Source organism: Ovis canadensis, chromosome 7 (genome assembly GCF_042477335.2).
Source record: "Ovis canadensis isolate MfBH-ARS-UI-01 breed Bighorn chromosome 7, ARS-UI_OviCan_v2, whole genome shotgun sequence".
Lineage (NCBI taxonomy): Eukaryota > Metazoa > Chordata > Mammalia > Artiodactyla > Bovidae > Ovis > Ovis canadensis.
Window position 1 is genome coordinate 64272293 of NC_091251.1, and position 26747 is coordinate 64299039.

Genomic DNA, 26747 nt, shown 5'->3' on the forward strand with positions numbered 1-26747 from the left:
GTCTTACAGAGGTGCTTAGTTGCTCAGTTGTGTCCGACTCTTTGTGACCCCAGCGACTGTAGCCCACCAGGTTCCTATGTCCATGAGGATTCTCCAGGCAAGAATACTGGAGTGGGTTGCCATGCCCTCCTCCCCGGGATCTTCCCAACCCAGGGGTTGAACCCATATCTCCCGCATTGTCTTACATAGGAGTTTGCCGTATTTCTCAGTAAACAGTTTCTATATTTCAACTTGGTTCCAAATTTCACTAAGCCCACACTTCGTCCCTTGAGGGGAATCTTGGGCTCCTAACAGATTGCAAAGGCTTTGCACCATGATACATTTGGAACTCCCGCCTGCCTCCTTTAAACCTATGGTGTAGCCCTTCTGCCAGCCTCTCAAGAAACTCAGTAGTGAATGGGTACTGCTGCGTCCAATGGGAAGCGGCGACATTGCGCGTAGTCAAGGTTCGGGCGGGCACTCCTCGGTGGCGGTTGCTGGGAAACCGCGTAGATACCAGAGAGCCCTGCTGGTGTTTAGGTTTGCCGCTGGCGGTTGTAGCCGCCCGAGAGGGAGAAGGGGCGTTTCGTCTGCCGAGATGGTAAGCATGCCGAAACTACTCTGTTTATTGATTTAATTCTAGTTTAGAGCCAGCCTGCTTCTAAAAAAGGATTTGAAGTGCCTAATCTGGGAATTAAATGGGAAAACCGTATCTCAGAGACCTCAGGTGCTGCTGTTTAAGCGACGCGCGTGCTGGCTGTCGCCCACCCCCGCCCCGCCCTTCATTAGATCTGCCCGGCAAAAAATTTTACTTCCCATGTTTCTGGAAATTTGGGAGATGTTTAAGAACTGCTGAACAAATGAGTGGAAATAAAGCTCCAGGAGAGAGCGAATGAATAAATAGCGGGTTGACTTATTTAATGTGTATTAGAAAAACGTGAGCAGCTTTTGAACCGCACTTCACGGCCAAGGGGGAAACAGTAGAGGATGGAATGAGGATAGTGCTAGAGAGCTGGGTATGTAGAACTCACCCTCGCGTCTTAGAATTCTAATATGGCTGTTTATTGGCTGAGGAAACTTGAGTCAAGTTGCTTTAACTTTCCATGCCTCATCTATAAGATGGGGAACACAAATAGTACCTGCTTCATTAATACATCTTAAAAAAATTTTTTTTGATCTACCACATTGCTTTTTTGTTATGTCTCTGAATTTGGAGAGGAAGCCAAACGCCTTTCGTTTATTACAGTTTCATTTGTTTCTGGGGCTATATCAATGTATTGTTACAAATTAGATCCTGGAATACCAAAGTATGCTTTTTGTTTGTTTTGTTTTCCCTTCTCTATTTTAGGCTTCCGAAAGGAGAACTTTGAGCTTCAGTGAAAGTCATCAGAAATTAGTAGATATAAACTATTGCAAAAAATTGCATGTCGAGGCACTACAAAGGCTACAGAATCAAACCAGGGACCAAATGGTGCAGAATGAGAATGATGACCGGGCTGAGCGCAAAAGGTTCCTCAGATTATTACAGGATGAACAATTTGAGTTGGATATGGAAGAGGCCATTCAAAAGGTAAGTTTTACTATTCATTCTCACATCATTTTTCTCTTCATTTTCTCTTTGGAAACAATGAAAGCCAACTGTTAATACTGGAATGGAGCAGATAGGATAAACATCAGGCAAAGGATGCCTCCCTGTGAGTCAGCCCAGTGTAGTGGTAAAAAGCTGGGGTTTTGGAGCTAGTGTGCCTTTGAGTCCTGGTACTGGATATGTTAGCTATGGAACCTTGCTTTTACTAAGTAAGTTGCTTTTACTTTGTCTGCCTCCTTGAGAAAATAAGAATAATAATAGTACCTACATCATAGGATTGTTTTAATAATCAGTTAGTACTATTTTAAGAATTAATATAGGCAAAGCTCTTAGAATAGTGCCTGGAAGAGTAAGCACTCAGGATTTTTTTTCCTTAAATGTGAAATCTCTAATTACTGACTTCCATGCTTTAAATCTAGTTCTGTTGCCTTCCATAAAATTCTAAAGACAAAAATTTAAGAACACCTGTTTTGAATTTGCAGATATTAAACATGTATTTTAAGTGGTAGAAAATGAACACATATATTAGCTATGAATTTACTTTGTCTGGAACTTCTCTGGCAGTCCAATGATTTAGACTCCATGCCCCGAATGTAGGGGACATGGATTTGATCCCTGGTTGGGGAACTAGGATGCTACAAAATGCTGCCAAAAAAAATAAAGAAAGAAAGAAAGAATTACAGTGTAATATGTTTAAGTATGTAACTACTAAAGTTTGGAGACAGCTTTTGAGTGGAAATTTCTGAATATTTTAAGGGATGAGGGAGGTAGAAAAAGGGAAACCAACAAGAAAATAAGGAGTTCTTATAAATGTGAAAAAGTTATCAGATATTTATGTATTCTTTTAGTGTCTGCTGTATGGTCAACATTTTGTAAGATTTCAGTTCAGTCACTCAGTCATGTCCGACTCTTTGCGACCCCATGAATCGCAGCATGCCAGGCCTCCCTGTCCGTCACCAACTCCCGGAGTTCACTCAGACTCGTGTCCATTGAGTCAGTGATGCCATCCAGCCATCTCATCCTCTCTCGTCCCCTTCTCCTTCTGCCCCCAATCCCTCCCAGCATCAAAGTCTTTTCCAATGAGTCAACTCGTCACATGAGGTGGCCAAAGTACTGGAGTTTCAGCTTTAGCATCATTCCCTCCAAAGAAATCCCAGGGCTGATCTCCTTCAGAATGGATTGGTTGGATCTGCTTGCAGTCCAAGGGACTCTCAAGAGTCTTCTCCAACACCACAGTTCAAAAACATCAATTCTTCGGTGCTCAGCCTTTTTCACAGTCCAACTCTCACATCCATACATGACCACAGGAAAAACCATAGCCTTGAGTAGATGGACCTTTGTTGGCAAAGTAATGTCTGCTTTTCAATATGCTGTCTAGGTTGGTCATAACTTTCCTTCCAAGGAGTAAGCGTCTTTTAATTTCATGGCTGCAGTCACCATCTGCAGTGATTTTGGAGCCCCCCAAAATAAAGTCTGACCCTGTTTCCCCATCTATTTCCCATGAAGTGATGGGACCGGATGCCATGATCTTCGTTTTCTGAATGTTGAGCTTTAAGCCGACTTTTTCACTCTCCACTTTCACTTTCATCAAGAGGCTTTTGAGTTCCTCTTCACTTTCTGCCATAAGAGTGGTGTCATCTGCATATCTGAGGTTATTGATATTTCTATATTATAAGGTATAGGGAATGGCAAAAACAAGTTTTAAAAGTGGTATTCATCCTTCTGAGTTTCAAATTTCAGAAGCTTAGACATGACTTTTTAACCCTGGGCAAGAATATTCTTAGGGATTAGATTTTTTCCCCCATTCTTTTTATTCTTATTTTTTCTTTAGAAAATCCCAGGTATTGTATCAAGTCTCTCTTGCGTACTTCAGTATACATCTTATAAAATATGGATTTTTTAAAAACATAGCAGCATAATGCCACTATCTTACCTAATAAAATTATCAATAAATAAATTCTAGACATCATTTAATACCATTCCATAGTCAAATTTCTGTGATTGTGTTAAAAGACAGATTTTACAATTCAGTCAAGATCCAAACAAGGTTCATACAGTATATTTGGTTATGTCGGATCCCTCTTAATCTAAAACAGCCCTTCCTTTGTACTTTATTTCTTAAACTTCATGCTTTTAACTTGTTTTTAACATGTGTTTAACTTGCTCGGTCAGTTGTTTAATAGGATATCCCACCTTCTGTATTTATTTGTTTGCTTTCTCAATAGTTCCTTTACTTTGTTCCTCTATCTCTTATCTTTCCTTTAAATGAAAGTTAGCCCTAAAGGCGTGATTAGATTTCAGTTTAGTTGCTCAGTCTTGTCCGACTCTTTGCGACCCCATGGACTGTAGCACACCAGGCTTCCCTGTCAATCACCAACTCGTGGAGCTTGCTCAAACTCATATCAACCATCTCATAATAGATTTATGTACAACTTTTTGGCAGTCACTCTATGGTGGTGCTATCCTTGATCTTGTAATCCACTGCTGCTGCTGCTACTAAGTCGCTTCAGTTGTGTCTGACTCTGTGCGACCCCATAGCCGGTAGCCTACCAGGCTCCCCTGTCCCTGGGATTCTCCAGGCAAGAACACTGGAGTGGGTTGCCATTTCCTTCTCCGATGCATGAAAGTGAAAAGTGAAAGTGAAGTTGCTCAGTCGTGTCAGACTCTTAGCGACCCCATGACTGCAGCCTACCAGGCTCCTCCACCCATGGGATTTTCCAGGCAAGAGTACTCGAGTGGGTCGCCAGTGCCTTCTCCCTGTAACCACTAGCTGGTGCTAATGTTGATCAGTGGATTTAGAGAGACAGCCTGGTTCCTCTGTTGTAAAGATCCCCACCAAACTTGAATCTGTGGTTTCACCAATGAATCTTTTTTCTTTATTAGGGGTTGCAAAACACTGATTTTTAAATTTTGTTGTTTAAAAACAACAACAAAGGGTAATTTAGTACCCTGAAATACAGTTTTTACTTGAAAGGGAGATCAATAGTTAATTATCAGAGTAAGAATTGGTATCCTAGTTACTTCCATTGGTGTATGCCTGTGTTGTTTTTTAAAATTTTGTTTTCTTTAGCTTTGGACTTTTTCTCATTTTAAAATTATCTCTATGGACTCATGGATCTCTTTTTTAAATTATCTCTATGGACTCGTGGGTCTTTATATACTTGATTTAATTGTATTTATTTTTCATTTTCATGCTCAAATTGTCTTACCTTTGGCCAGTGGATGCCTTTTTGTTGCTCTGTGTCCCTTTGACAAGACTTCCTTAATCTGTGGTAGCTTCCTTGCTTTTTGTCAGAGCAAAATGTTATAGCCTAGGGATGGTTAATTTTATGTGTCAACCGGACTGGGCCATGGGGTGCCCAGATATTTGGTCAAACATTATTTTGGGGGTTTTTAGATGAGATTAACATTTAAATTAGTAAACTGGGTAAAGCAGATTTGCCCCCTAGTGTGGGTGAGCTTCATCTAATCAGTGAAGGCCTGACTAGAACAAAAAAGCCAAGTGAGAGGAAATTCCTCCTCCCTGATTGCCTTCCAGCTGGATTATTCACATTTTTCCTGTCTTCACACTTGGACTGAAATATCAGCTCAAGTCTCAAGCCTAAAATCCTTCTGACAGGAGCTACACCACTGGCTCTCTGGCCTTTGAACTTAGACTAAAACTAAAGCAACTGGGTGTCCTCGTCCAGCTTTCCAGCTCACCCTGCAGGTCTTGGGACTTGCCCATTTCCAAAACTGCTTGAGCTGATTCCCTGTTATATTGTTTCTGTTTCTCTGGAAAACTAATAAAAGGCCCATCTTATAAATTTCTTTATTTGCACCTGGAATTGGCCATTGTACTAAGGAATTCTGTTATTTTTTAGTGGAAATAATATTTAGAGACAAGTTGGGTTTAGATATGCTTATTATTCTTGGGTGTTAGATGTGCTTATTATTGTATTGGTTCCAGGTGTTTTCAGCAGACAGAACTTGGGAATAGGTGTATTTTTAACTTTCTGAGATAAAGTTAGGCTTATGGAATAGTTGCAAAAATAGTATTAAAAAATCCTGTATCCCCTTAACCTGAGTTCCCTTTATATTAACGTCTAGTATAATCATAGGATAATTACCAAAATGAAGAAATTAGCCTTGGCACAATACTGTTAACTGAATTGTGAGATTTATTCAGATTTCATCAGTTTTTCCACTGACATCTTTTTTTGTGTTCCAAGACCACAAGTTTCATTTAGTTGTCAGGTCTCTTTGGTCTCCACCAATCTTAGTCTCCTCCATTCTATCAGAATTCCTCCCTTTTTCTTGCCTTTCCTGACCTTGACTATTTTGAATACTATAGTTTTTTTTGTTATGTTAGTTTTTCTGTTGCTGTGTATCAAATTACCACAAACTTTGCAGCTGAAAACAACACTCATTTGTTGCCTCCCAGTTTCTGTTGGTCAGAGTCCAGATGTGGTGTAGCTGGATTGTCTGCTTGGTCTCACAAGGCTAAAAGCAAGGTATTGCTGGGATGCATTTTCATATGGAACTTGGGGCCTCTTCTCAGCTCACTTACTTAGCAGAGTTCGTGTTCTTGTAGTTGTAAGACTGAAGTTTTCATCTCCCAGAGGTTGCTGACATTCCCTGCCACATGACCCTTCTCTACACATGAAGTTTACTTACTTTCTGACACCAGAAGGTATTCCAGACTCAGCCTATTCTTTCCTTGCCTTGGAATCAGCCAGTTCTCCAAGGAGACTTGGTTCTTTTCATTGAAGAATGATATTTAGAAACCAAGGTCTGAATGATAGATGTGCTCATTTTTAGTGTGACACTGTAAGGGGAAAGAACTAGAAAATAACCATACACACACATCTGTGTTTACATTTATGTCTGTGTCTATCTGCATGTGTTTATTAATAAAACAAGCCATGAGTCTGTGTTGGTACTGCTGACTCCAGTCTGCCTCTACAGGGGTCACTTTTGTCTTTCCCCTTTTGTTATTTATTTGTAATTGCATTCTCCCAACAAAAAGAAATCTGGCTCTCATTATCTGTAATATATTTACTTATTACTTCAACTTCAGAATACAGATAGTTTCAGAATTGCTAATCTGCACCCTTGTGAACAGCAAATTTACTTACTATATTATAGATTTGGGTACAGTTCTTTGTGTCTTTCGCTTTGTCAAACACTTTTTTACAGTTATTTTGGTCCTCTTCTGCCTTTCTACTTCATTGTGGTTATTTGATTGATTTTTATTTGTTTTGTGATTGTTTTTAATACAATTAATTTGTTATAGTCAACATTCATTGTTCTCCCCACATCTGATTTTTTTTTTTTTTAATGTTGAACTAGTTACACATCCTTGGGAAGGTGCAAAGATAGTGTGGGAGTACTGTCTGCTGGCTCCTGGACAGTTTCTTTCATTGATCACATCTTGTATAACTGTACTGCAATATCAAGTCCTGGAAAGTGGCATTGCTGCATTATGCTTATGTACTTCTGTGTCGTTTTATCAAAGGTATACATTTATGCAACCACCACCTCATTCAAGAAACAGCTATTCCATTCCCACAAGACCTCATTCATGATACCCCATTATAGTCACATTCTTCCTTCAGTCCCCACTATGCCAGCAATCACTAATTTGTTCTCCATCTTTATAATTTTGTTATTTCAAGAATGTTATTAAAAAATGTTGTGTAAACAGTCATGTGTGATTACGTATATATATGGAATCATATGTCTGTCACTTTTGAATAGGCTGTTTTTATTCCACATCATGCTCTTGAGATTCATTTTTTTAAATATTTATTTTTGATGATTAGTATACAGTATTGGTTTGATTTGTCATACTATTAACCATTGGTGTATGTATATCCCCTCCTTCTTGAATCTCCCTCCCATCCCCTGCCCATTCCCAACCCTCTAGGTTATTACAGAGCCCCAATTTGAGTTCCTCCAAGTCATACAGCAAATTCCTGTTGGCTACCTATTTACATATGTTAGTGTATATGAATCCATGCTAATCTCTCCATTTATCCAACCCTCTCCCTCTCCTACCTCACCCTTATCCTTAAGTATGTTCTCTATATCTGCATCTCCAATGTTCTCTGTGTAAGCAGTCTCCAATGCTGCTCTAACAGATTCATCAATACTATCCTTCTAGATTCCATATATATGTGTTAATATATGATATTTGTTTTTCTCTTACTTATATTACTTCTCTCTGCATAATAGGTTCTAGGTTCATCCACCTCATTAGAACTGACTCAAATGTATTCCTTTTATGGCTGAGTAATATTCCATTATATATATGTACCATAGCTGTTGCTGCTTTTTTTTTGGAGTGGGGCACTTTATTTTTTAATGGAAGGATAATTGCTTTACAGAATTTTGTTTTTTTTTTTTGTCAAACATCAACAAGAATCAGCTCTAGGTATACCCATGTCCCTCCTCCCGAACCTCCTCCCATTTCCCTCCGCATCCCACCCTTCTAGATTGTTGCAGAGCCCCTGTTGGAGTTCCCTGAGTCATATAGCAAATTCCTGTTGGCTATCCATTTTATATATGGTATCGTAAGTTTCCATGTTACTCTCTCCATACTCTCCCTTCTTCCCTTCCCCCGTGTCCATAGGTCTATTCTCTATGTCTGTTTCCCCATTGCTGTCCTGCAAATAAATTCATCAGCACCATCTTTCTAGATTCCATATGTATGTGTCAGTATATTGATGTTTATATTTCTCTTTTTGACTTACTTCACTCTGTATAATAGGCTCTAGGTTTGTCCACCTCATTAGAACTGACTCAAATGTGTTCCTTTTGATGGCTGAGTAATATTCCATCATATATATGTACCACAGCTTCTTTATCCATTCATCTGTCAGTAGACATCTAGGTTGATTCTGTGTTTTGTCTGTTGTAAATGGTGCTGCAATGAACATTGAGGAACATGTCTCTTTTTCAGTTTTGGCTTCTTCAGGGTATGTGCCTAGAAGTGATATTGCTGGGACATATAGTGGTTTTTGAAAAGTGGAAAGTGAAAGTTGCTCAGTTGTGTCTGACTCTTTGTGACCCCGTGGACTGTACAGTCCATGTGACCTCATGGACTAAGTCTATGGAACTTTCCAAGCCAGAATACTCGAGTGGGTAGCCTTTCCCTTCTCCAGGGGATCTTCCCAACCCAGGGATCAAACCCATGTCTCCCACATTGCAGGTGGATTCTTTACCAGCTGAGCCACAAGGGAAGCCCAAGAATACTGGAGTGGGTAGCCTGTCCCTTCTCCAGTAGATCTTCCCGACCCAAGAATTGAACTGGAGTCTCCTGCATTGTAGGTGGATTCTTTACTAACTGAGCTATCAGGGAAGCCCTATGGTGGTTTTACTCCTAGTGTTTTAAGGGGTCTCCATACTGTCTATATCAGTTTACATTCCCAACAGCAAGTAGGAGGGTTCCATTTTCTCCACACCCTCTCCAGCACTTGTTTGTGGATTTTTTGATTATGGCCACTCTGTCTGGAGTGAAGTGATATCTCATTGTAGTTTTGATGTGCATTTCGCTAATCATGAGTGATGTTGAACATCTCTTCATATGTTTATTAGCCATCTGTATGTCTTCTTTGGAGAAATGTCTGTTTAGGTCTTTTTCCCACTTTTTGGTTGGGTTTGTTTTTCTGGTATTGAGTTGTATGAGCTACTTGTATATTTTATAAATTAATTCTTTGTAAGTTGTTTCATTTGCTATTATTTTCTCCCATTCTGAGGGTTATCTTTCCAACTTGTTTATGAAGGTGAAAGCTTTTTCCGTGTAAAAGCTTTTAAGTTTAATTAGGTCCATTTATTTATTTTTGTCTTTATATCCATTATTCTAGAAGGTAGGTCATAAAGAATCTTGCTATGATTTATGTCATGCAGTGTTCTGCCTATATTTTCTTCTAAGAGTTTTATAGTTTCCGGATCTTACATTTAGGTCTTTAATCTGTTTTGAGTTTATCTTTGTGTATGGTATTAGGAAGTGTTCTAATTTCATTCTTTTGCATGTAGTTGTCCAGTTCTTCCAGCACCACTTATTGAAGAGACTATCTTTTTCCCCATTGTATATTTTTGCCTCCTTTGTTAAAGATAAGGTGCTCGCATGTGCATGGGTTTATCTCTGGGCTTTCTAGCCTAGTTCATTGAGCTATTCTTCTATTCTTCTTTCTCAAGATTGCTGTGGCTATTTGGGGCCTTTTATATTTTCATACAAATTGTGAAATTTTTTGTTCTAGTTCTGTGACAAACGCCATTGGTAAATTGTTAGGATTGCATTGAATTTGTAGATTGCTTTTGGTAGTATAGTTATTTTCACAATATTGAGTCTTCCAACCTAGGAGCATGGAATATCCCTCCATCTGTTTATGTCATCTTTGATTTCTTTCATCAGTGCCTTATAGTTTCTGTATATAGCTCTCTCATCTCCTTAGATAGGTTTATTCCTAGTTATTTTATTCTTTTAGTTGCAATGGTAAATGGGATTGATTCCTTAATTTCTCTTTCTGATTTTTCAGTTGTTAGTATATAGGAATGCAAGTGATTTCTGTGTATTGATTTTGTATCCTGCGACTTTACTAAATTCACTGATTAGTTCCAGTAATTTTGTGATAGTATCTTTAGGGTTTTCTACATACAGTATCATGTCATGTAAATAGAGTTCTACTTCTTCCTTTCCAATCTGGATTCCTTTTATTTCTTTCTTGTCTCAGATTGCTGTGGCTAGGACTTCCAAAACTGTTGAATAATAGTGGCAAGAGTGGGCATCTTTGTCTTGTTCCTGATCTCAGAAGGAATGCTTTCAGTTTCTACCCATTGAGAATAATGTTTGCTCTGGGTTTGTTGAATATGGCCTTTATTAGGCTAAGGTAGATTCCTTGTATGTCCATTTTTTGAAGAGTTTTTATCATAAATGCATGCTGAATTTTGTCAAAATGTTTTTCTGCTGGAGGTTATCATATGATTTTTATCTTTTAATTTGTTAATATGGTGTATCACATTGATTGATTTGCATATATTGAAGAATCCTTGCATACCTGGGATAAACCTGACTTGATCATGGTCTATGATCGTTTTTATGTTTTGTTAAATTCTTTTTGCTAGAATTTCATTGAGGATTTTTGCATCTATATTCATCAGTGATATTGGCCTATACTTTTCTTTTTTCATGATATCTTTGTTTGGTTTTGGTATCAGTGATTGTGGCCTTGTAGAATGAGTTTGTAAGTATTCCTTCCTCTGCAATTTTTGGAAAGAGTGTCAGAAAAATAGGCATTAGCTGTCATCTAAATGTTTGATAGAATTCCCCTGTGAAGCTGTCTGGCCCTGGGCTTTTGTTTTTTGGGAGATTTTAAATCACAGTTTCAATTTCAGTGTTTGTAATTGGCTTGTTCATAATTTCTGTTTCTTCCTGGTTCAGTCTTGGGAGGTTGATCATTTCTAAGAATCTGTCCATTTCCTCTAGGTTGTCCCATTTTATTAACATTTAGTTGCTCATAGTACTCTCTTATGATCCATTATATTTCTGTGTTGTCTGTTGTAACCTCTCCTTTTTAATTTCTAATTTTGTTGATTTTTCTCCCTTTTTTTTCTTGATAAGTCTGGCTAATGGTTTGTCAATTTTGTTTATCTTCTCAAAGAACCAGCTTTTAGTTTTATTAATCTTTACTATTGTTTCCTTCATTTCTTTTTCATTTATTTCTGCTCTGATCTTTATGATTTGTTTCCTTTTGTGACTTTGTGGGTTTTTTTCTTCTTTTTCCAGCTTCTTTAGATATAGAGTAATCTATTTGATGTTTTCTTGTTTCTTGAGATAGGATTGTATTGCTATAAACTTCCCTCTTAGAACTGCTTTTGCTGTATCCCATAGGTTTTGGGTCATCCTGTTTTCATTGTCATTTGTTTCTAGGAATCTTTTGATTTCCCTTCTTATTTCTTTAGTAACCTCTTTGTTATTCAGTAGTGTATCGTTTAATAGTTACGTGTTTGTGTTTTTTTGCATTTTTCCCCCCTGTAGTTGGTATCTAGTCTCATAGCGTTATGATCAGAGAAGATGCTTGATATGATTTCAATTTTCTTAGATTTAGTGCTGCTTGATTTGTGGCCCAAGATGTGGTCTGTCCCGGAGAATGTTCTATGTGCATTTGAGAAGAAAATGTATTCTTCTGCATTTGGATGGAAAGTCTTGAAGATAGCAATTAGGTCCATTTGGTCTAATGTTTCATTCAAGGTTTGTATTTCTTTATTGATTTCCTATTTTGATGATCTGTCTATTGGTGAAAGTAGGGTGTTAAAGTACCCTAATATTATTGTGTTACTGTCAATTTCCCCTCGTATGTTTGTTAGTATTTGCCTTATGTATTGAGTATTGGCCTTATATATTGTTAGTATTTGCCTTAGTATTGAGGTGCTCCTGTGTTGGATGCATAAATATTTAAAATTGTTATGTCTTCTTCTTGGATTGATCCCTTGATCATTATGTAGTATCCTTCTTTATTGCTCATAATATTCTTTATTTTAAAGTCTACTTCATCTGAAATAAGAATTGCCACTCCAGCTTCTTTTTTATTTCCATTTGCATGGAATATCTTTTTTCCATCCTTTTACTTTCAGTCTGTATGTGTCTGTAGGTCTGAAGTGGGTCTCTTGTAGGCAGCAAATATATGGGTCTTGTTTTTATATCCATTCAACCAGTCTGTATCGTTTGGTTGGTGCATTTAATCTGTTTACATTTAAAGTAGTTATTCATATATATGTTCCTGTTGGCATTTTCTTAATTGTTTTGGGTTTGTTTTTGTAGGTCTTTCCTTTTTCTTGTGTTTACTGCCTATATAAGTCCCTTTAGTATTTGTTGTAAAGCTGGTTTGGTGGTACTAAATTCTCAATTTTTGCTTGTCTGTGAAGCTTTAGGTTTCTCCATCCGTTTTGAGTGAGATCCTTGCTGGGTAGAATATCTTGGTTGCCGATTTTTTTTCTTGCAGTACTTTAAATATATCCTGCTATTCCCTGCTGGCCTGCAGAGTTTCTGCTGAAAGATCTCCTGTTAATTGTATGGGTTTTCCATTGTATGTTACTTGTTGCTTTCCTTCACTGCTTTTAATATTCTTTCTTTGTGTTTAATCTCTGTTAGCTTGATTAGTATGTGTCTCAATATGTCTCTCCTTAGGTTTATTTTGTTAAAGGACTCTGCACGTCTTGGACTTGATTGACTATTTCCTTTCCCATGTTGGGGAAGTTTTCAGCTATAATCTCTTCAAACATTTTCTCAGTTCCTTTCTCTTTGTCTTCTTCTGGGACCCCTATAACTCAAATGTTTGTGCGTTTAATATTGTCCCAAAGGTCTCTTGAGTCTATCCTCAATTTGTTTTTTTCCTTTTCCTTTATTCTATTCTTCAGCAGTATTTCCACCATTCCTTTTACAGCGCACTTATCTGTTCTTCTGCCTCAGTTATTGTACTGTTGATTCCTTCTAGAGTATTTTTAATTTCAATAATTGTGCTGTTCATCTCTGTTTACTTATTCTTTATTTCTTCTGTGTACTTGGTAATTGTATTAATTGTGTTGATTGTTTCTTTTATTTTCTCCATTTTACTTTCAAAGCTTGGAACATCTTTACTATCATTATTCTGAATTCCTTCTCAGGTAGTTTGCTCGTTTCCTCTTCGTTTATTTGGTCTTGTGAGTTTCTACCTTGTTCCTTCATTTGTGCTATATTTCTCCTTTTATTTATTTGTTTACTTTCTAACTTACTCAGTTTGAGGTCTCCTTTCCCCAACTTTTAGGGTTGTATTCTTCTGCCCTTGGTTTTTGCCCTCGGAGGGAAAGGTTGGTTCAGTGGTTTGTGTGGACTTCTTTTTTGAGGTGATTTGTACCTGTGTTCTAGTGGGAGGAGGTGAGGTTTTCTCTTCAGATGGGCAGGGCTGTGTGAGGTATATTTTGGAGTGTCTGCGGGACTCCTGTATGCTGGTGATTGTTTTTGTCTTGCTTGTTGTTTGCGTAAAGTGTCCTGCAGTGGATGTTGCCAATAGCTGCGTGATACCAGACTTTGTGTACAGGTGTCGAAGTTCTCAGTAATTAATACCCCTGGGGTTAGGAGTTCTCTGGCATTCTGGAATCTTGGACCCAGTGCTCTCACCTCAGTGGTTCAGGTTTGATCTTTGGTTGAGGGACAGGGGCTCCCTAAGTTGTTTATCATGGTGTTAAAAGGGGTTAAAGCAAACACACCAAAACAAAAAGCAAAACATGACATGAAATGAAAGGTAGATGGTCAGTACAGCATCAGACATGTAACTAAAAAAATAATGGAACATTTACACCCTCTTACACACACAGAGATAAATAGCCAAAGTATTCTAAAGAAAAGAGAGTACAGGAGATTGACTTTGTGAGCAAAGGAAACCAAAAGTGATATCAGCCAATTGAAAGTAGAGCTCACTAACACTCAATCCAGAAAACTGGAGCCTGAGCAGAGTGCCAACTGGGGAATGTAGCAAAGAGAATACAACAATTTAACTTACATGGTGAAACAAGAAAGAGTGGAGGAAAAAAAGAGGAGAAAGAAAAAAGAGAAAAGAAATGGGTGGGAGAGGAAGTTAAAAAACAGAAAAGCAAAGATAAATAGATGTATATGAAAAAGATTTATATATATTCAGGAATAGCTGTAGCTATAAGAAAAACAGAACTAAGACAAAGTAAAAAAAAAACACACACAAAAGGAAAAAAATCTTAAAGAAAAAAAATTTTTAACAAGAGAAAAACTCCACAGCACCACAAAAGGCTAACATGAAGACAGAAATATGTAGGAGAAATGAACAAAGTGACTTAAAGGAGAAAAAAGGAAAGAAAATTCTCATGTCCATGCTCTTCTTAGCTGTGGAGTGTGCCCCTGTGGATGGGGTTGAATTCGTGTCCTGTGGTGGTTTCCTGGTTAGGGGGGCTTGTGTCTGTGTTCTGCTTGATGGAGCTGGATCTCATCTCTCTGCAGGGCAGCAGAGTGTCTAGTAGTAGTTTTTGGGGTGTCTGTGGATTCAGTATGATGTTGGACAGTCCTCCTGGCTTTGGCAGTGTTAGACATGTCTGTTTCTCCAGCCATGTCGAAGTGGCCCTCAGCATATCCTCACTGCTGCCAGGTCCCTACTTGTCCCTTGAATTTTTGCTGGAGCTTCTTCACGCTGGTCCTGCCCTGCACTGCAGGCTGATGCTTGCTAGGCAGGGGCTTGCATGGCACTTTTCTCAGCTCCCCAAACTTGCGCTCTGCATCGCAGAAACTTGTGTGGGTTTCGTTCCACACCCTGAGCCCGCCCTCTGCACCTCAGGACTTGTGTGCCTTTCTCTTGGCACCCTGGGCCTGCCTGCTGTGCTGCAGAGGTTTGTGTGTGCTTCTGTCAGCAGCCTGGGCCAACCCTCTGCACCTCAAGGTTTGTGTGCTCTTCTCTTGGCACCTTGGCCCCACGTTATGTGCCGCTGGGCTTCTGTGTACTTCTTGGCTCCCTGAGCCTGTCGTCTGGTCGGGGTCAGGGTCTGTGAGCTGCTTATGGGCTGAGAAATGCAGCTCTCTGAATTCTGCCCTCTAGGTCCGCCACTTTGCCCAGCTCTCCAAGATTCTGCAATTCCCCCTTGGTCCCGCCTGTGAGGGAGCTTCCCAGTGCACAGAAACTTTTCCTCCTTCACGACTCCCTCCCTTCCTCTGGGCACAAGCTCCCATCTTGAAGTTCTCCATCTCTTCTGTTTTTATGTCTTTGTTCTCTGCCCTACCTCATTCCAGGGAAGTTAGCTTGCCCCCCTCCCCGCGGAGGCCTCGGGTCTTCTGCTGTTGCCAAGAGGTTGTTTTGTAGTTGTTCCCGATCTTGATGAGTGTTTGATGTATCTGTGGGGAGGCTGGCGATCTCCCTGTCTTGCTCCTCCGCCATCTTCTGCTCTCTGAGATTCATTTAAGTTGTTGGATGTGTCAGTAGTTTACTCATTATTAAGTAGTAGTATATGGTATGGATGTGCTAGTTGATTTCTTTTAAAATTTTCATATTATAAAATTCATTCTGTTCAATTCTATAGATGTGCAGTTCTGTGGATTTTGGCAAATGGATAATTACTGGTTCCACCATTACAATGTCATACAAAGCATTCCTTTCCATTCCTTTCCTTCATGCTTCCCCTTTGGAGTCAACCGCTCACACCCACCCAGTCCCTGGAAACCACTGATTTCTTTTTTGTCCAATAGATTTATCTTTTCCATACTAACATATAAATGCAGTTATATAATATGTCACTTTTTGGGTGTGACTTCTTTCACTTAGCCAAACAAATTTAAGATTTTGTGTTGTTTCATGAATCACTCATTTTAATTGGTGAATGGCATAGTAGTGTTCTGGCTTCCCAAGTGACGCAGTGGTAAAGAATTCACTTGCTAGTGCAGGAGATGCAAGAAATGTGGGTTTGATCCCTGGGTCAGGGAGATCCTCTGGAGTAGGAAGTTGCAACCTACTCCAGTATTCTTACCTGGAAAACCCAAAGGACAGAGGAGCCTGGTGGGCTACAGTCCATGGGGTCGTAAAGAATTGGAAATGACTGAGCAGCTGACCCCTATAACCCTCTAATAGTATTGTATTATGTGGATGTACCACAGTTTGTCCATTCACAGGTTAAAGTTGTTTGAGTTGTTTCCAGCTCTGGGCTAATATGAATAAAACCGAATATAAATTTTGTATGAACATAAATTTTCCTTTCTCTTGGACAGAAACCTGAGAGTAGGATGGTTGGATCAAAAGGTATATGTTAGTTTCATTTTGTAAGAAACTGCCAAATCGTTTCCCAGAGTTACTGCTCTACTTTGTATTTCCTTAAATAACGTATAGGAATTCCATTTGCTTTGTGTCCTCACCAACGTTTGTTGTTGCTTTTCGGTCATTGAAATTTTTATTGCGATGATAGATTTATATATTCATAAAGATTCATATGCAGTTATAAGAAATAATACAGAAAGATCGTATGTATCCTGTACCCAGTTTCTCCCAGTGACACATCTTGCAAAAGTATAATACAATATGACAAGCAAGATGTCAGCAATGACGCTGTACACTACTAGTCTCTTTCAGATTTCTCAAGTTTTACTTTGTGTGTGTGGGTTTAGTCCTATACAGTTTATAACGTGTCGTCATCATTGTTCAGTTGCCAAGTCCTTTCCGACTCTCTGACTACCATGAACTGCATCATGTCAGGCTGCCCTGTCCTTCACTATCTCCCAGAGTTTGCTCAAACTCATATCCATTGAGTTAGTGATGCCATCCAACCATCTCGTCTTCTGAGAGATGAGATTACTCCTCCACCATCGTCTTCCACTCTCTGAGATTCATTTAAGTTGTTGGATGTGTCAGTAGTTTACTCCTTCTTATTAAGTAGTAGTATATGGTATAGCTGTGCTAGTTGATTTCTTTTTAAATTTGCATACTATAAAATTCATTCTTTACAGTTCTGTGGATGTGCAGTTCTATGGAACTGCACCTCCTTCTCTTGTCCTCAATCTTTCCCAGCATTAGGGTCTTTTCCAGTGAGTCAGATCTTTGCATCAGGTGGACAAAGTATTGGATCTTCAGCTTCAGCATCATTCCTTTCAATGAATTGTCAGGGTTGATTTCCTTTAGGATTGACTGGTTTGCTCTCCTTGCTGTCCAAGGGACTCTCAAGAGTCTTCTCCAGCACCACAGTTCGAAAGCATCAATTCTTCAATATTCAGCCTTCTTTGTAGACCAACTCACATCCATATATGTAACTGGAAAAAGTATAGGTCTGACTGTATAGACCTTTGTCAGCAAAGTGATGTCCCTGCTTTTTAATACACTGTCTAGGTTTGTCATAGCTTTTCTTCCAAGCAGCAAGTGTCTTTTAATTTCTTGGCTGCAGTCACTGTCTGCATTGATTTTGGAGCCCAAGAAAATTAAATGACACTGTTTCCACGCTTTCCCCATATATTTGCTATGAAATGATAGGACCAGACGCCATGATATTAGTTTTTTGAATGTTGAGTTTTAAGCCAGCTTTTTCACTTTCCTCTTTCACCTTGATCACCTTTCACCTTTAGTTCCTCTTCACTTTGTGCCATTAAAGTGGTATCATCTGCATGTCTGAGATTGTTGATATTTCTCCTGGCAGTCTTGGTTCTAGCTTGTGATTCATCCAGCCCAGCATTTCACATGTTTTTACTCTGCATATAAATTGAATAGGCAGGGTGACAGTATACAGCCTTGACATACTCCTTTCCCAATTTTGAACCAGTCCTTTGTTCCATGTCCAGTTCTCCAGGATGTCTGGCTCAAGGTGAATGACTACACCATTGTGGTTATCTGGGTCATTAATAGCTTTTTGTGTGCAATTCTTCTGTGTATTCTTGCCACCGCTTTTTAATCTCTTCTGCTTCTGTTAGGTTCTTGCCATTTTTGTCCTTATTGTGCCTATCTTTGTATGAAAGGTTCCCTTGGTATTTCCAATTTTCTTAAAAAGGTTTCTAGTCTTTCCCATTCTGTTTTTTTCCTCTTTTTCTTTGTATTATTCACTTAAGAAGGCTTTCTTATCTCTCCTTGCTAGTCTCTGGAACTCTAAATTCTCTTGGGAATATTTTTCCTTTTCTCCTTTGCCTTTTGCTTCTCTTCTTTTCTGAACTATTTGTAAGGCCTCCTCAGACTTGGCCTTCTTGCATTTCTTTTTCTTGGAGATGGTTTTGGTCACCACCTCCTATACAATGTTATGAACCTCTGTCCATAGTTCTTCAGGCACTCTTGTCTATCAGGTCTAGTTCATTGAATCTATTTGTCACCTCCACTGTATAATCATAAGGGATTTGATTAGGTCATACCTGAATGGCCTAGTGGTTTTCCCTACTTTCTTCAATTTGAGCTTGAATTTTGCAAAAAGGAGCAGATGATCTGGGCCACAGTCAGCTCCAGGTCTTGTTTTTGCTCACTGTGAGAGCTTCTCCATCTTTGACTGCAAGGAATATAGTCAGTCTGATTTTGGTACTGAGCATCTGGTGATGTCCATGTGTAGAGTCATCTCTTGTGTTGTTGGAAGATAGTGTTTGCGACCACTGCGTTCTTTTGGTAAAACTCGGTTAGCCTTTGCCCTGCTTAATTTTGTACTCCAAGGTCAAACTTGACTGTTAGTCTAGGTATCACTTGACTTCTTACTTTTGCATTCCATTCCCCTATGATAAAAAGGACATCTTTTTTTGGTGTTAGTTCTAGGAGGTCTTGTAGGTCTTCTCAGAACGATTCAGCTTCATCTTGTTCAGTATTGGTGGTTGGGGCATAGACTTGAATTACTGTGATGTTGAATAGTTTGCCTTGAAAATGAGCAGAGATCAGTCTGTCATTTTTGAAATTGTACCCAAGTACTGCATTTCAGACTCATTTGTTGATTATGAGGGCTACTCCATTCCTTCTCAGGGAGTCTTGCCCACAGTAGTAGACATAATAGTCATCTGAATTAAATTCTCCCATTCCTGTTCATTTTAGTTCATTGATTCATGAAATGTCAATGCTCACTCTTGCTATCTCCTGTTTGACCACATCCAATTTACGTTGATTCATGGACCTAACATTCTAGGTTCCTATGCAATATTGTTCTTTACAGCATCAGACTTGACTTTCATCACCAGGTACAACCACAGTTGGGTGTTATTTCCCACTCAGCCCCTTCATTCTTTCTGTGGCTATTTCTCTGCTTTTCCCCAGTGGTATATTGGACATCTACTGACCTGGGAGGTTCATTTTTCAGTGTTACATCTTTTGCCTTTTCATACTGTTCATGGGGTTCTCAAGGCAAGAATGCTGTAGTGGTTTGCCATTCCCTTCTCCAGTGGACCACGTTTTGTCAGGCCTTAACTAACAGGGACATACCCTTCAGCTGCTCAGTGTAGCTGGATGACCTGCCTGGTGCCCTGGCTGTCCCACTGATCATCTTCATTGAGCGTTTAAACCTTTACTGGCTGTCGGGCGTCACTCAGTGTGCAGCCAGGGGTCGAGGAAAAGGCCCTGCTGTTGTGGCTTGGAAGTGGGTCTGGGGAAGGCTGGAGCCAGTGTTGGTGGATACCCAGGGGCAGAGGGCACCCCAGCCTCACCACTGCTGCTGTCAGCTGTGGAGCCAATTCTTCACTCAGGAGTCGTTGGCTAACATGTAGCTTTGTATATATAACACCGCAGCTAAGATCCAGAAGCATTCCATGATCACAGGGATCCCATATTATGTCATTTTATAAGCATACTCATATCTTTCTTGTCTGGCCCTACCTCATCCCTAAGTCTAATAATCACTAATATGTTCTCTATTTCTATAATTTTGTCACTTACAGAATGTTCAATGTACAATTCATCAGACAAAAAAAAAATGAATGAGGAAGGAATTTCAGTAGCCATTACTCCAAAGAATGTATATAAATAAATAGTATCCCAAAAAACTGTGCTCAGCACTATTAGTCATTAGGGAGATGCAAATAAAAACCACAATGAGATACCACTTGAGACCCATGAGGACTGCTACATTTGGGGGAGAAGAGGAAATAAAATGTTGGAGCTCTTGTACATTTTGGATGGAAATGTAAAATGGTATAGTGACTGTGCACAGCAGTTTGGTAGTTACTTAAAAAGTTAAACAGTGACTCTGTTACATAGCAGTTCCACTCCTAAGCATATGACCAGGATAATTGAAAATATATGTCCACACAAAAGCTTTTACACAGATGTTCATATTGCAGCATTATTCATGATAGCCAGATAAGTGGAAACAATCTAAATACTCATCAGTTTGTGAATGGATAAATAAGATATGTGTATCTATATAGCACAGTAGTATACAACCATAGAAAGGTATGCATTACTGATATGTGCCACAGCATGGGTGAACCTTGAAAGCATTATGCTAAATGAAAGAAGCCAAACAGAGAGGCCATGTAATGCATGTGACCGAAAGTGGCTCAGTCGTGTCCAACTTTTCGTGACCCCATGAACTAAACAGTCCATGGAATTCTCCAGTCTAGAATACTAGAGTGGGAAGCCTTTCCCTTTTCTAAGGGATCTTCCCAACTCAGGGATTGAACCCAGGTCTCCGGCACTGCAGGCATTCTTTACCAGCTGAGCCACAAGAGAAGCCCCATGTATTGCATGATTTCCTTAAAATGTCTAGAATAGGCAAATTCCCACAGCTAGAAAATAGATTAATGGTTGAGGGGTAAAGGGAATGATGATTGGTAACAGCTGTGAGGTTTCTTTTATGGGGTGATAAAAATGTTCTGTAATGTTGAAAGCTTCAGTTCAGTTCAGTCGCTCAGTCGTGTCTGACTCTTTGCGACCCCATGAATTGCAACATGCCAGGCCTCCCTGTCCATCACCAACTCCCAGAGTTCACTCAGACTGACGTCCATCGAGTCAGTGATGCCATCCAACCATCTCTGTCGTCCCCTTCTCCTCCTGTCCCCAATCCCTCCCAGCATCAGAGTCTTTTCCAGTGAATCAAGTCTTCGCATGAGGTGACCAAAGTACTGGAGTTTCAGCTTTAGCATCATTCCTTCCAAAGAAATCCCAGGGTTGATCTCCTTCAGAATGGACTGGTTGGATCCCCTTGCAGTCCAAGGGACTCTCAAGAGTCTTCTCCAACACCACAGTTCAAAAGCATCAATTCTTCGGTGCTCAGCTTTCTTCACAGTCCAGCTCTCACATCCATACATGACCACATCTACCCAAAAACCTGCATGTGGATGTTTATGGCAGCTTTGTTTATACTGGCCAAAACCTGTAAGCAACGGAGATGTCCTTCAGTAGGTGAATGAAGAAATAATCCAGAAAATAGAATATTATTCAGTGCTAAAAGAAATGAGCTATCAAGTCATGGAATGACATGGAAAAATCTTAAATGAATATTAATAAGTGAAAGAAGCCAATCTGAAAGGCATATGATTTCAATGATACGACATTCTGAACAACATAAAACAATGAGGATAGTAAAGATTAATGGTTGCCAGGAGTTTTGAGGAGTGAGGGATGAATAAGCAGAGCATAGAGGATTTTAAGGGTGGTGAAATTCTGTATGATACTGTAATGGTAGATACATATCATTATACATTTGTTCAAACCCATAGAGTATATAACGTCCAAACTGAACTGTAAGGAAAACAACCTTGGGTGATGATGTGTCAATGTAGGTTTATTGATTGTAGCAAATCTCCCCTCTGGTGTGGAATGTTGATAGTGAGGGGGCCTGTGCATGTGTGTGGGAATAGTATACATGGGAACTCTGTTTTCAATTTTGCTATGAACTCAGTACTGCTCCAAATAATAGTCTATCTTTAAAAAGTTCTGAAACTAGCCAGTGGTTTTGGATGTGCAACATTGTGAATATACTAAAAACCTGCTGAGTTGTGAATTGTGAAATACAAATTGAATGCTATGTGAATTATGTTTCAGCCTTAAAATAGAGCATGTTCCAAGAACATTATATAAATAGAATCAAACAGTATGCTACCTTTTGAGACTGGATTTTTTTCACTCAGCAAAATTTCTAGAGGTTCAGCCAGATTGTAGCTTCTATGAATGCTTATTCCTCTTTGTTGCTGAGCAGTATTCCATAGTATGGATATATCACAGTTTATTTGACCATTCATCTGTTAGAGAATGTCTGGCTATTTTTAATTGGCTATTTTGAATAAATCTGCTATAAACATTTTGGGTATAGGTTTTTAAATAAACATGTGTTCTCATTTCTCTGGGATAAATGCTTAAGAATACAGCTGTTGAGTTGTAAGTGCATGTTAGCTTTATAACAAACTGTAAAGCTATTTTTCAGAGTGGCTGTACCATTTTACATTACAACCCAGCAATGTGTGAATTATGTAGGTTCTCACCAGCATTTGGTTTTGTTACGACTTTTCATTTTAGCCATTCCAGGATGTATGTAGTGATATAGCATTGTTGTTTTAACTTGAACTTCCTGATCTTTAATGATATTGAACATCTCTTTATGTGCCTGTCATGCCATACTCAGTTGCTCAGTTATGTCTGACTCTTTTACAACCTATGGACTGTAGCCTGCCAGCCTGTTCTGTCCATGGGATTTCCCAGGCAGGAATAGTGGAGTCGGTTACCATTTCCCTCTCCAGGGGATCTTCCTGACCCAGGTATCAAACCCAAGTTTCCTGCATTGGTAGGCAGGTTCTTTACCACTGAGCCACCAGGAAACCCCTTTTATGTATTTATTCTTTCCTAAATATAGCATTTAATCAAGTTTCTAGATCTTTCAACCATTTTATAGGAAATAGGAAAAAGAAACAAGATAGGTGATATCTTGGGGAAGCAACTGGTCAAATTCAGAACGTGGGGCATTCTGTGGGTCATATGTCCTAATTTCCACAACAAGTCAGTGCCTTGCTAGGGGGAGTAGGGTGGAGGAGGGAGGAACTGTGTGAGGAGACTTAAAAAATGAAAGAGACTTAAATAATAACCAGATACAGTATATGGGTTGGCTTGGATTTTGATTTGAACAAACCAAAGAAATAAATAAACAGAAAAAGGATCTTTGAGACAATTGGGGAAACCTGAGCATGGACAAGTTATTACACCTTTCTAAAGAATTATTGTTAATTTATTTCAGTTTGTTAATGGCATGTTTATATAAGAAGAAATTCTTGTCAGAGATTAATATTGAACTATTTACAAAGCAATGATATATCTAGAATTTGTTTTTGAATACTCTAGCCAAAAAAAAAAAAATGCAGAAAAAAGTAGGAGTGGAGTAGAAGAGTAGGGAAACAAGATTGGGAAAATATTGATAATTGTTGAAGATGAGTGACGGCTTCCTGAGGGTATGTTTCAATAGTCTTCTTTCCGTGTTTGGTGTTTGGAATTTTCCATGACAAAATGCTCAGAAAAATTTTTTATGGAAATAATATTTTATATTTTAAAATAAAATGTGAATAGTTGACTGCTCAGAAGGCACTTGTAGTTTTCTACTATAAAACAAATTCAGCCTTTATGGAAAAATATCTGATTCTGGAAGACAAATGACTAAAGTTTTGTTTTTTTATTTAGGCAGAAGAAAACAAAAGATTGAGGCAGCTCCAGCTTGAACAAGAAGAGAAATTGGCTACGGAACTGGCAAAACTAAAACGTGAAAGTCTGAAGGATGAAAAGTTGAGGCAACAAGTAAGAGAAAACAGGTATCTTGACTGCCAAAACCTTTATTTATTTAGTCTTTATCTTTAAAGTTTTATGTAATGCTTATCACCTAAGAGTGAAATTTCTTTCTTTATGTCATTGTACTTAGTTAATATTTTGACTGGAAATAGTTAGTGCTTTAAATCCTATATATGTGTGTGTGTGTGTGTATACATATATATATATATTCATTTGAGAAAAGAGGTCATATTCATAGAAATAAAGTGATAATATTTGGGGTGAAAATTAATATCAATTCCCTCTTCTCTTTTCTCTAAAGATAATTTTTTAAATGACCTCTTAAAAAAAAAATAGACTCATGAATCTAACTCTTAAGAGAAATCTGCAGTTCAGTTCAGTTGCTCAGTCATGTCCGACTCTTTGCGACACCATGAATTACAGCGCGCCAGGCCTCCCTGTCCATCACCAACTCCCGGAGTTTGCTCAGACTCGCGCCCATCGAGTCAGTGATGCCATCCAGCCATCTCATCCTCTGTCGTCCCCTTCTCCTCCTGCCCCCAATCCCTCCCAGCATCAAAGTCTTTTCCAATGAGTCAACTCTTCACATGAGGTGGCCAAAGTACTGGAGCTTCAGCTTTAGCATCATTCCTTCCAAAGTAATCCCAGGGCTGATCTCCTTCAGAATGGACTGGTTGGATCTCCTTGCAGTCCAAGGGACTCTCAAGAGTCTTCTCCAACACCACAGTTCAAAAGCATCAATTCTTCGGCGCTCAGCCTTCTTCACAGTCCAACTCTCACATCCATACATGACCACAGGAAAAACCATAGCCTTGACTAGACGGACCTTAGTCGGCAAAGTAATGTCTCTGCTTTTGAATATGCTATCTAGTTTGGTCATAACTTTTCTTCCAAGGAGTAAGCGTCTTTTGATTTTATGGCTGCAGTCACCATCTGCAGTGATTTTGGAGCCCCCAAAAATAAAGTCTGACACTGTTTCCACTGTTTCCCCATCTATTTCCCATGAAGTGATGGGACTGGATGCCATGATCTTCGTTTTCTGAATGTTGAGCTTTCAGCCAACTTTTTCACTCTCCTCTTCCACTTTCATCAAGAGGCTTTTGAGTTCCTCCTCACTGTCTGCCGTAAGAGTGGTGTCATCTGCATATCTGAGGTTATTGAGGTGACGCCTGATTTAATTTTATGTCCCTATATAAATTTCCTACAAAATTTCTGGAAGATGGCTGGTCATCTGTGGTTCAGCATGTCTAGTGACTATAATAGAAACTTTCTTTTTCATTCAGCTCTTTGAATACTCCTTTTTCCTCTGTTGTTTCAAAGTTAATTGCCCTGTAATTTCCAGACAGTTGTCTTAGTTCTGTTATCTGACTGAAAAACAATTAGAGTTCTTTAGGACATCCTCTCCTATTCCCAGGTGGCTCAGTGATAAAGAATCTGCCTGCCAAGCAGGAGACCTGGGTTTGATCCCTGGGTTGGAAAGATTCCCTGGAGAAGGGACCAGCTACCCACTCTAGTATTCTGGCCTGGAGAATCCCTTGAACTGTATAGTCCATGGAGTCACCAAGAGTTGGGCATGACTGAGGGACTTTCACTTTCACTTCACTTTCACTTAGATATTTATGAATTCACTAAACATTTCCTTCTATATGTTAAATATCCTTCATTCTTTCATCTGTTCCTTAGATAATATGACTTCAAGCTTCTTCCCCATCCTGATTATCTTCTGTAGATGTGACTTAGACTTTTAATGTTCCTTAACAAAATACTGGGGGCTTTCCTGATAGCTCAGCAGTAAAGAATCCACCTGCCAATGCAGGAGACACAGGTTCGATCCCTGGGTCAGGAAGATCCACTGAAGGAGAAAATGGCAACCTATTCCACTATTCTTGCCTAGAAGATCCCATGGACAGAGAAGCCTACCGGTCTACAGTCCATAGGGTCACAGAGTCAGATGCGACTGAGTACACACAATCAAAATCCTGCTCCCACAATTATGTGTAATACTCTAGGGTGTTGTTCAGTACCCCTAATAGTGAGACTGTTAACCACATTGTTCTGGAATATGTTCCTTAATGTTGCCTAAGATTACTTTTCAGTGGCAGCCTATCACACTGTTGATTAAAGCTCAGGCTAACTAAATGCCCATTCTGTACTTTCATTGCTGCTGCCCCTGGTAAGTCACTTCAGTCGTGTCCGACTCTGTGCGACCCCATAGACGGAAGCCCACCAGGCTCCATCCATGGGATTTTCCAGGCAAGAGTACTTACATAGTTGAATATATTTGGAGTTTACTTTGATAGTTGTACATTTTATCTTGACTGAACAAGGCTTCTATAGAATATTATATGACCCATGGATGAGCTTCAGAGGTTTTTGAGCTTCTTTAAATTACATGTAAATATATTTGGCAAATACACCCATGTGTATTTTTCTGTGTCCACAACTTCTATCAGATTCTCTCGGAATTACCATTCTTAAAAACAAAATTTGTTTTAATGACTGGCAGTGTCTTCGTACTGTTCTAGTCTCAAGCTATCTTTTTTGATCCTAATTCTCCAATCATTGTTAGTTATCATGATACTTTTATGTTATCTGAAGATGAAATAAATGTTCTATTACTTCATGGCTTTAACTCACTGATAATAAGAATTAAATACAGGAGCTTTGTAGCAGTTGCAAACTACTTGATTCAGATAGATGGTCCCTCTCAGAACAGACTATCTGGAGAAGGAATAAAAATAAGACATGGGAGAGGAAGGAAACCAGAATAGTGAGCCTGGCATTTGTAGCTGCATTTCTTCTGGAAGTTTTTGCAGGTGGCACAAGTATGGCTAAAAGTTAAGTGAAGGTGAGCTTGACAAGCAAGCATCTTCCATGATACATGCTTGAGAATTTTCTACTTTAGTGTATGTTTTACTTTAATAATCCAGAAGCTAGATTTTACTGGATAGATACAGATGAAGACATACTGTGTGAGCAGATCAGTTTAACATATCCAGAATAAG

At 39.1% G+C, this 26747-nt stretch overlaps 1 protein-coding gene across 1 annotated transcript in view; it reads left to right on the forward strand.

Moving 5' to 3' along the window:
• The first annotated feature begins 420 nt into the window (after window positions 1–420).
• The window catches only part of MNS1 (meiosis specific nuclear structural 1), a 91964-nt gene continuing 65637 nt past the window's right edge, over window positions 421–26747 (forward strand). The window contains exons 1-3 of the mRNA XM_069596431.1: window positions 421–580; window positions 1328–1549; window positions 23638–23765. Of these exons, the coding sequence (XP_069452532.1) occupies window positions 578–580; window positions 1328–1549; window positions 23638–23765 (353 nt within the window). The 5' untranslated portion in view covers window positions 421–577. The remainder of the gene's footprint in view (window positions 581–1327; window positions 1550–23637; window positions 23766–26747) is intronic.